The sequence below is a fragment of the Rhagoletis pomonella genome, unplaced genomic scaffold (genome assembly GCF_013731165.1).
Source record: "Rhagoletis pomonella isolate Grant_MI unplaced genomic scaffold, Rhpom_1.0 Rhpom_scaffold_00007, whole genome shotgun sequence".
Taxonomy (NCBI): domain Eukaryota; kingdom Metazoa; phylum Arthropoda; class Insecta; order Diptera; family Tephritidae; genus Rhagoletis; species Rhagoletis pomonella.
Window position 1 is genome coordinate 56,896,752 of NW_023458561.1, and position 11,935 is coordinate 56,908,686.

Sequence of the window (11,935 nt, forward strand, 5' to 3'; positions counted from 1 at the left end):
TTTTTACATATTTCGTCTGTTTTCCCTTAATTTGATAAAATACTTCTTCCTAGTTACGACTTAGTTGCAGCTGTAGCCGAAACTAAATTTTAAGTTGGTACTTAGCCAGAAAAGTCGAAACTAAGGCGACTATGAATAGCTTTAGTTGTGACTTAGAATTAAATTTTAAAATTTTTTACAAATTAAAACTTAAAAGAAAATTTCTTTTCCATTTCTTGGGCAGCATTTTATATGATTTTTTCGTTTTCTTGAGAGCTGGAAACAGTTCTTAAAAAATGCAGTGAATAAGTTAGTAATATTTTTAGAAAAATTTCGGATATGTAGTTTTATAGCCCATTCAATTATAGTGTAATAAAGTGCAAGTTTCAAGTGACTCTAAAATAGCCCTGATTTTTTTTATTTTTTTTTATTTTTTATTGACGGTGCTGCGCCTTTTGTTCCATATAACAATTTTGTCGAGCATACTTTGTATGAGAGAATATGCGCAGCAACCTCACCAAAAATTTTGTCAAAAATCACCGCTATTTTACAGACACTTGAAACTTGCACTTTATTGTACCCCTTTGTTGACATTTTTTTAACTCTGTATAAAGTTTTAAAAACGGACGTAATGAATATTAAATAAACAAAGGGAGAGAGACAGTTCTGTCACGAAGTAAGTTGTAGCACACATTGGTAAAGTGATCAGAGAAAGCCTTCACGCATAAAGATTATGTAGTATCGGCTTTCGTCGATATCGAGGGGGCCTTCAACAACGTCACTCTAGAGGCAATAATCAATTCATAATCTAGGGGTTGAAACCAACCTTATAAGGCGTATCTACATAGATTATGAATATACTTGAGTATTGCCTCTGGAGTGGCATTGTTGAAGGCCCCCTCGTTATCGACGAAGGACCCTACTGCATAATCCTTATGCCTGAAGGCTTTGTCTGACCACGTAATCAATGTGTGCAGGGCGATATTCACCTACCTTTTCTTGGAATAAGCATATTAAGGTCTTGAAAGACAGTCACAAGGAATCGCGTTTCTTATGTACAGGTCTAGCGTTTTTAGCAAAAACGAAGAGAGACTGATAGCCCTAAGATCCCGAGGAAAACGTGAGAACTTTTTTCGGTCTTCGGAACGAACGCAAAACTGACTACCCTCCAAGCCTCCCGCAGTTCGCATAAATAGGATCCAACCAATTACACGACACTTTCAGAGCCCTTTGCAGCTGCGCAGGTACGATGCCATTGGTTCCCGGCGACTTTAATGGTTTGAACGAATTTATCGCCCAGATCATGTGACGATCGTCCAGAAGATCGGAGAACTACTGGACCTGAAGTACAAAATATTGCAAAGAAATACATTTGACTGTACTTCGAGGTACGAAGTACAATAGCGAAAAAAGAAGTACTGCACTTCCGAAGGAAGTACGGTTGGTCACATTAGTAATCAGCCAAATCTGGCAGTGTGTTTTTGGCAATCAAAATTAGCGACGGCGAATGTCGGAATCCGGCTTCTGGCCACTATGCAACTATATACTATGTAGACAAATCTGCATAAATATTGGTCTAATTCTTTACAGTGTTTGTAAAATTACTTCTGTTATAATTAAATCTTTTCAATAACTAAAAAGCGGCACAAATTAATAAACGACATGTAAGCAATGCTCTTAACTACCTTTTTAAAAATATACTTAATCAAATAAAAATAACGTAACATACGTATTTTCTACGATATTGTACAGATTAAACACTGCTGTTTTGATTCACTAAATTATTATCTTATACGATTAGGAAATATTTATGTAAATGTCAATTTAAAAATTATTTGTGTGAACCTCTTGGCATGGACATGGGTAGGTGTAAAGATTGCTGTTGTAGCTGTGCTGCTGGTGGCATAGAAGGTGCTTTTAACATTAGCTTTGGATGTGGTTGTGTTTGTAGTGTTTTTGGAAGTTGTGAATGTAACGGTTGTGATTGTAGCGGATGGTGTTGAAGCGGTTGTGGTTGTAAGGGTTGTGGTTGTAACGGTTGTGGCTGGGTTTGTGGCTGTGACTGTGATTGTGGCTGAACTGATTGCATATGAGGCGTTGATGGATTGCTTTTGCTTGGAGTATTGCCTAAAAATTGAAGAAATAAAATAAACAAATTATAGATAATTGATTTTTTTAAAGCTTGTAAGTACATAACTAACAACAATAATAATAATATTTTTTTTGGGCTTACGCTGTTGCTAAGTATTTGCCCGAGCTCTAATCTTTTGTGTGCGCTCCAATGTTATAACACAAATGGACGAGAGTCAACCGCTGCGGCGCGCTGTTAGAAAACACTTTTCTAATTCAGATATTTTTGTGCTACTTTATTTATTAAATCCGCTTAAGACTAAAGCCTAACAATAAGTAATTAAATCCTATTTCAAAAAATCCATATATAAAAAATACAAAATTGTAAACCTGCTAACGACCAAAAAACATATTTTACTGTAGATGCAAAAAACTAAATATATCTTTAACTCTTAGTCTAAGGGGCAACTCCTACATATAGTTTGTTAATCGCGTGACGTTCTATGGCCTTAATCCAGAACGAATGAAAAAATTACGTTTTTGTGGTTTTATTGGCGAATTTCTAACTTAGCAGGTTTTAGTTTTTGTATTTTCAAAATTGAAGTGGATTTAGCAGGTTTTTTGTATGAATAAAATTGTTTCTATTCTATTTTTTGTGATTACGAGCTCAATTTAAATGTTAATTAAAATAGGATTCCATAGATAAAAACAATCAAATATATAAAATAATACAACAGATTTATTCTTCCGTTTATTGCAACAAAAATAGGCAGTTTATAAAACATATATTAGTAACTATACGTGAAGTATTCCTCTCCCAAATTAATAGTACAAAGTCCACATATAAGATAATTTAAGTAGGAACTCAATAATGCCAGAAAGTATAATACATGTTATTCAATCATGAGGTAAATTGTCATAGTAGGCGTGGTAATCTTCAGGAAGTAATCGTTTGAAATACTGGAGATCTCATACTTTCTGCGAGCAATCGTACGCCTACTCTCGTATAAATTCGGAAGGTGAGAAAACGGCAAGGAAACAGCTACTGGGGATTTTCTTTGCGGTATTACTTCCCATTCGTTGGAGAATCTTAGTTTGAAATGTATGTCGCCACTTGGTGTATACCGTAGGGTACGTATATCAGTTACTTTAGCAGCACCTTTGCCGCGACCGGGACGAATTCTATTAAAGAATTGAACTGTGTTAAAGCTTTTAAAGAACGTGTAACTAAGATAAGTTACGTCATATGGTGTTGGATTTTTTCTAGCTGATCTACATACTTTAATGTATTCTGCAGGAACATGGATATCTATTTTCTTAAGTGCTCGCTCGATAGTGGAATGGATACAATCAGCTTCCATTTAGGTATGGCCTACTTCAAGAAACTTTTGCTCAATAATGATATAGTTATTTATAGCTGTGGATAACAAAGCATTAGCCATAATACAGTTTCTGTTTTGATATGTGCATTCGTCGCTATAAAAATTACTGTAATTGGCTCCCCGGAACTATTATTTGGTACTACATTTTTTTTCTATCAAATCTACCCACACGCTATAAAACTCTTCTGCATTTAATCTTCCTTCTGTTTCGTTCAACAAGTAACAATAATTTCCTTATTTGCTGGCTTGGCTTAAACGCATAAAGTAATACTCTAAGTTAGAATAATAATCGAGCGACAGAAGCACAATATGTTGGATTTAGCAGTTGAATTTGAACTGATTGTACTTAGCAGCTTTACTCATCAAACAATTTTTGACAATTATATTTTTATATTGACGTATTTTTTTTGCTTGCCAACTGCGGAATCACCTACTCCTTCGAACTGCATCAAAAGGCCAATTTTGCCAAAAAACGGATTTAGCAGGTTTACACTCTAAGCCGACGACTTCCTCTTCCGTTTAAACTTGTTGTGAATGACCTAGACGTTTGCGTGAAATAAGATGGTCGGAAAAATATAAGGCTATCAGGAAATTTTCAGAAAATTTTGCTGAAGTTGTAGAAGATTTAGAAAGGCTGTCAACGGAGGGAAACTTCTCCACAAGAAAGTCTGCGAATCAATTTTGTGCTGCTACATATAACAAGGCCGATGTTCATAATTCCTTTAATGGCAATTGCTGAAACTCAATTTTGCTGGAACCTACAGCAAACATTTTGTAAATGAAGACAATAGACCTCATCGCCGTTGGGCAGCATATTGAAAATATTTTGGAAGTGGTTAAGATTGATCGCAGGAATGCAGAAGCAGTCACTACAGAGTTGGTTAACAAATCTGGTATTAAGTTTCGTCCTACCCATGAACGAAAGACACAAGATCACGCGGGAAGGAAAGAACGAAAAAAGTTGTTTTCTAGCTGCCGAAATCTCGACGCCATCTTTGTTGTAAGAAGTAAACAACGAAGAGAACGGAGAAAACCGCGAAATTGTTGAACGCATTAAAAATCATTTTTATTATGCAAATTCTTCTATAAATCATGCCGTTGTGTTAAATTATTCTTTATTTATTATTTGTCACAAGCGAAAATGAAGAAAATTGCAGTAAAAAGCCACCACCAAATTGTAAACAACGAAGAAATGTAAACAAACGGCTAATGTCAAAATCGGTCAACTTTTTTCCTAAATGCGATTCTAACGGGCTACTCTCCTGCCCGCGTGATCTTGTCTTTTTGGTTCATGCCGACTGTTATTGTTGTTTTTTATCAAGTGTTGTTTTCGGGTATGCAGTCCAAACATACACAGACAACATTCGGTTCGCATACAAAAACAATAACAACGTCGGACAACTATTCAACAAAGTAAAATATAGCATTCCAGCCAGGGTTGCCACTGACGAAAAAAAATATTTACCATCCACTTGAAAAAAATCTACCAAATCTGGGAAATATCTACCAATAACTTTTTTATAATTATTTTAACGAAAACCATAGTTTTGTTATTTTTTTATTTGTTTTAATCAAAACTATAGTTTTTTTTTATTTTTCTTTTTTAGTTATTTCAATAAGAATTAAAATTGTTTTTAAGAACTTTTTATTTAACTAGTTATACGGGAGTGATGAAACTAAAGGCAACAATGAATCTTCATTATTTGAAAAACTTCAACTCGAGTTATAATAGGCAAATACTGTGTCTCAAAAAGTGATTTTTTTTAATATTCGCAATATTTTTCGAGTAAACATTTTTTATTGCTTTAACTAAATCCAAAAAAATCGAGGACTCAAACTATATAACGGGTGATTTTTTAAGAGCTTGATACCTTTTTTTTTAAAAAAAACGCATAAAATTTGCAAAATCTCATCGGTTCTTTATTTGAAACGTTAGATTGGTCCATGACATTTACTTTTTGAAGATAATTTCATTTAAATGTTGACCGCGGCTGCGTCTTAGGTGGTCCATTCGGAAAGTCCAATTTTGGGCAACTTTTTCGAGCATTTCGGCCGGAATAGCCCGAATTTCTTCGGAAATGTTGTCTTCCAAAGCTGGAATAGTTGCTGGCTTATTTCTGTAGACTTTAGACTTGACGTAGCCCCACAAAAAATAGTCTAAAGGCGTCAAATCGCATGATCTTGGTGGCCAACTTACCGGTCCATTTCTTGAGATGAATTGTTCTCCGAAGTTTTCCCTCAAAATGGCCATAGAATCGCGAGCTGTGTGGCATGTAGCGCCATCTTGTTGAAACCACATGTCAACCAAGTTCAGTTCTTCCATTTTTGGCAACAAAAAGTTTGTTAGCATCGAACGATAGCGATCGCCATTCACCGTAACGTTGCGTCCAACAGCATCTTTGAAAAAATACGGTCCAATGATTCCACCAGCGTACAAACCACACCAAACAGTGCATTTTTCGGGATGCATGGGCAGTTCTTGAACGGCTTCTGGTTGCTCTTCACTCCAAATGCGGCAATTTTGCTTATTTACGAAGCCATTCAACCAGAAATGAGCCTCATCGCTGAACAAAATTTGTCGATAAAAAAGCGGATTTTCTGCCAACTTTTCTAGGTAATAAAATTCAATGATTTGCAAGCGTTGCTCGTTAGTAAGTCTATTCATGATGAAATGTCAAAGCATACTGAGCATCTTTCTCTTTGACACCATGTCTGAAATCCCACGTGATCTGTCAAATACTAATGCATGAAAATCCTAACCTCAAAAAAATCACCCGTTACAACATATAGAAAAAATCCAAAATTTTTCGTCTATATTTCGAATTTTTTACTCTGAATTTTTATAACAATTTAAAGTATGGAGTTTTAAAGCAAATACTATTTGAGTATAGCCAGCAATGTGCTGCTTAAAATGACCGTTGATTTTTTTTATATTTTTTTTCATTAATAAAAAATGGCGTTGATTTATTTTTTTGCGAACAATCATAGTGCGTAATTACATACAAATTTTTTATTTATATTTAAATAATCATTTAAAATATTTAGGCAATCAAAAGCTCCTCGGGATTCCAGTAAAATTAGTTTTGAATGGAGCGCCTTATATCGATATACATTTATACGTACATATGTATTTATATAAAAAGTATGCAAAGAAATTTATAATATATTTAAAGATAACTACGAAAAATAAATCGGGAACGGAAAGTTCATCAAAAATCTACCAAAATGAGAAAAAATTTACCTTTTTACCAACCCAAATTTTGTCTACCAATTTTGGTAACAATTTACCAAAGTGGCAACCCTGATTCCAGCCAAAAAAGAGAGGAACGTTGTATATCAAATTGATTGCATCGATTGTCAAAGAAAGAGAAGCTACAAAGACACTACCTCTCAGCAATTGTACAAACGATTAAACCAACACAATAACGATGTGGTGAACCAACGAATCGAAAAAAGTGCACTCGCTTACCATGCTATCACGTACAAACATAAATTTGACTTTGACGGAACAAAAATATTAGCGAGAGAAAGAAACTGGGAAAAAAGAATGCTGATAGAAGAAATACATATAAAAGCGGACAAACACTGAGTAAACAAAAGAAGCGTTGAGGCGAAAAACATCAGCTTATGTTTAGTTACTCACCATGGAAAATGACGAAACGTCAAAACTTGTTTTTATTTACCTATATTCACACTCATTCTTGCCTCTTATGTGTGAATAAGTACATTTGTATCTACAGCTTTCAGTTTCTCAATGTTTATATTTCTGTGTTCGTATGGAAAAGTAGCTTATGTCGAAAGGCTGGCTTTAGTATAATGCGGCAATCCCTTTATTTTTTAAACGGCAAGGAATTTTTTGATGTGACTTAATAAGAATATTGACTTGCTAGTATCGGAACTATTTCTTCCACGTTTATTTGCCAAAAGTTGTTCAACGGCTTAGCGCCAGTGAGTCATTCGCAATCGTATGCTGTGAATGCCGATTTATACTAAAGCAAGCCTTTCGACATAAGCTACTTTTCCATATGAACACAGATTTATATGTTTAAATTAATCAAAACTAAAACTGGACACAGAAAAATGCAGCAATTTTGAGTAAGGAATACGAATTAATGTTAAATGTTATACTTAGGGTTGCCAGATTTTGAAGCGGAGAAAGGAATACATTCACGATCCAGAAAATAAACGTCGCGCCATTCGCGGACCGCTAACCCTCTCTTCGTCGATTTGACAGAATCCACCCAATCGCTGACGTCATAATATACTTTTGTTTACATTCACTGTTGCCAACTTCATGCTTTTCGCACCAAATTTAGTGAGTATTCAAAACGCGAAAATTTTTGAGTTTTGTGCTTGGTGCGTTTTTGGTGCTTTTGTTTTTAGTTTGAAGACTTCAAATTAGAAAATCTTAAAAAATGGAAGCAAAATTTATAGCAATCGTAAGTGTGCTAAGCAATTTTACAAAAATTTAAACAAAATCATGGCACAGTGACAATCATAAGCGACAACGAAATATGTGCAGCACCTTCAGTCATGCCAGAAGAAATCGACCGTTGTGCAAGAAGCATTGATTTTTATTAATTTGAATCGGCATCCTTACAATAAAATTATGTATTCATATAGAGTCCATAAAATACACCAATAAAAATTTGGTGCTTTTTCAAATTCAAAACTTGGCAATACTGCCTTTTGTTCGACGCTTCTTCTTTTTCTTGTAGAGTTCGTCTTGCTCTCTCATTCTGGTATATTTTTACGTCACGGCCAGTTGCTCTCAGCTCGATTGGCGCAATCTTGTATTCTATTATTCTTGGAGTACATTTATATTTTCGATAGAAAAAAGCAGCACATGGCATAAGAAAGGAGTATATTTTTTTTTAATTTTTTGTGCAATTTATTGTTACAAATTACCATTAATTAGGTACAAACAAACAAAGATATCTTAGAAATCTTTTTCAAAGCAACAATAAATGTGAAAAATAAATATGGGTTGGCTTTCCAATACGGGTTGTTGTTAAAGAGATGGAGATCGAAGGGGGAGTGGACGTGGCACCTTTTCCGACCTTTTTGGAGAGGGCATGAACCGCCATTGACAAAAATGTTACTCCCGACCACCTAGGGATCCTATGGTTCCCTAGGGACACCTTAGAAAAATGACCAAAAGTCACAATTTTCACTTGCGTTTTTGAAAAACGTTGAATATTCATTTGCACGGGACATTTTGTATACCCTTGATAACAAAAGAGGTGCCTGCCCCTCTTCCCCGGCAACACAGAAAGGAGAATTCTACTTAGTAAGGGTTGTAATCCCTAAGCGCGGCCGAAGGCCGCCTACGCAGAAAGGAGTTAAGTGCAAAAATACTTTGGATACCGAAGCCGGAATTATATCCACAAGAAATGTTATAGACTTTTGACGAAGAGAGGGGTTCCTCCTCTCTTCTTCGGCAACACAGAAAGGAGAATTCTACGTAGTAAGGGTTATAATCCCTATCCGAATTCTACGCAAAAATACTGTGGACGCAAGTGAAAATTGTGATTTTTGGCAATTTTTCTAAGGGGTCTCTGGGACCCATAGGGCGCCTAGATGGGGGTTGGTGGTGCCATGCCCACTCCCCCTTCGCTCACCGCCTCTTCAATGACCGCCCTTATAGGAAATAATTCCAGAGTCTTCCTGAATGTATGGCCATTTTTTATACCCGAGCGCACTTGTGCACAAGAGTATATTAATTTTGTTCACATAACGGTTGTTTGTAACAGCCAAAACGTATCGAGATAGATATAGACAAATGTATACATAAATGCTCAGAATGAATAGAGAAATCGATTAAGCCATGTCTGTGTGTCCGTCCGTCTGTCCGTCTGTCCGTCTGTCCGTCCGTCCGTGTACAAGATAACTCGAGCAAAAATTGAGATATATCAACGAAATTTGGTATGTAGGTTTCCGTTAATCCGTTGCTGTTGAATGGCGTGAAAGGTGTGGCGACAGCGGCAACGCGGTAGCAGTTTCCTCATTGTCAATTCACTTAATTTATGAAGTAAAACTGTTTGGATAATCGGCAGCACTCAATGCGTGGGAAAGCTATTCTAAAAACAAAACGGCTGTAACTAGCGTGGATGGACTTTACAAGGATAAAGCAGATACTATTTACTTACTTAATTAACAAAAAAAAAAAAAATCAAAATTTTTTTTAACAAATATAACATATTTTCCTATCCGCAATTTGACAATAACAAGTTCTTCCTTGTGAGCGCTGAAATATCATTGATAGCTAAGCAATAACGGATTAACGCCTTTAAACATTTTCGTGCAGAAGGGGAAAAAATTTCTTTCCGACACTCCCGATAAAACCAGCAGCTTTTAAAAATTAAGAAAATATTACTTAAAAACGTTGTTTGATTTTAGACTTTTTGAAAAAAGACGCATATGATTTCTTGAAGAAAAACTAAAAAAAATCTGTTTTTGAATTAGAATTTAAACATTAAAAAATACGACTAGGTATTAAATTGTTCTTTAAAATATAAGTATCGTGTTCTACGTACAAAATAAAGACTTCCACGAAAATTTCCAAATTTTACAACAAAATTTAGGCGTCGAAAACATTGAAAATTCGACAAAATTTTAACTTTGACCAGCCATAGCTCAGCGAATTTATCGATTTATATGAAGTTTCAATATGTCAAATTGATTAAATTTCAAGTTAAAGTGTTATAGATTCTTTTTCATTTAAACAATTTTTTAATATCTTCAATCCTTGGAAGGAAGCCTTAAAATTTGTTTAAAGCCTTGAAATTTTCGTGGATGTCTTTATCTTATTTTTTTTATGTCTTTATTTTTTTATTTGGACCTTGTAGGCTTCAGCTGCTTTCTCTTTGGCGCCTCACTCACTATCAGCCGCTCAAGCGACCTCCGCGTGGGTTAAGTAGTTACTGCTCTACTATTCGGAAGAGAAAATTTGTTGGTAAACACCCGCTAGGAGCAGCGATATAAATAGGAGTGACAACCCGTCTTCCTCTATAATAACGTTTCCCCCTCTTTCGAAATTTGCATAAAGAAGCAAAGCTTTCTACCCCGTGGACAATAATGTCTTCAAATTTCGTCTCGAGTATTTCACTCATTGAGTTTACAACATTTCCAGAGATGTTGATGGCTAGCTTTAATCTTAGGTAAGATCTGGTTGATCACAAGCTCTCACACAAACATGGATAGAATAATACCCCAGATTGCCTTCCTCGATAGCATCGCTGAACCCCACTCAGTAATCACTGCTTGACAATTAAAAAAAATTGCCAATTTTTAAACCCCTGTTTTATATATATGTATACCTATCTGTTGAATAGATGGACCTATCTTTTTAACGACTTCTTTGCGTTCTTTACGACTTCGCCTAAATGAGCTAAATATTTATTTGTTGTGTGGATTGCTTTTGTTGTACGTTCTTTCACTTCTGCCTCTTTCCTTCATTTAGTCTGTTCCAATAGCAGTCCGGTTTACAGGATTTAGTCAGAACTTACAGGAAGTCGTTCCTATTGACATAAAACCTGTAAGTGGGAACACATTTGAGAGAGTAACTGAGCAACTGTTCCTAGTCAGAAGTTACAGGATTTAGTCCGGAGTTTTTTTTCCTGTAAGTTCATGAAAAGTGTCAAACGATCAGCTGATTAACATGTGCAAACAAAAACAGAAAGCGGTGAAAGCAAAGAACCTTATACTTGTTAAAAAATGGAAGTAAACAACGAAATATTTGAATATGTATAGATTTTAATAATTATTTAGTGATATTTCAGCCAAATCAGTGTAGTACCAATGACATGTAAACAAGCCGTCTGACGTTTTTACAGGAAATAGTGCTTTTTGCGTTCCTATGCACTTCTGCATCTGTTCTCCTTTTACTCTCATTTGAGAGCGTAAAATTGTAGTTTGACAGTTCCACAGGTTTTAGTCCCAAGTTCAAAGGAACAGACTAATTTTTATTGCATCTCCGAGAACCCACGCAAAATCTGAAATTCTAGCCGCAGTGCTTAGCTGCTACTTTTTACAATAAAAGTATTTGCAGCTTTATTGTTACATTTTTCCAACAATTTCTATATTTATGTATGTACATTTATTATGCGCTCGACTTCTGCACTATTAGCGCAGCTTATTAACAAATCAGCTGATAATAGAAAAAAACGACCGAGTTTGTTGTTTACTGAAATTGAAAATGAACACAGAAAAAACTAAGAAATATGAAATAGTAATAAATAAATTAACATTAAACCACGATAATCTAGCCAATGACTGTCGCTAAGGGGAATATTTGCAGCCGGTATAGCGGTCAGTAGTGATTTCAGCGAAGCATGCCACTGTGCACTGATAGAGGTACTGGTGATGGCGGCGGTGGTGGTGGTATTGAAAATGGGCGAAATCGGACTGTAACCACGCCCACTTCCCATATAACGGTAATTTTCAGAAATACGAAAACTGCGATATTTTAGTAACTACTGAAGATAATTCACTCAAAATTGATA

At 35.4% G+C, this 11,935-nt stretch overlaps 1 protein-coding gene across 1 annotated transcript in view; it reads right to left on the bottom strand.

Moving 5' to 3' along the window:
- Positions 1–1,363: 1,363 nt before the first annotated feature.
- LOC118743148 overlaps positions 1,364–11,935 on the bottom strand; it is a gene marked incomplete at its 5' end in the record, with an annotated part of 31,590 nt that continues 21,018 nt past the window's right edge. Inside the window, 1 exon segment of the mRNA XM_036475679.1 lies at positions 1,364–2,106. Within this exon segment, the coding sequence (XP_036331572.1) occupies positions 1,811–2,106 (296 nt within the window).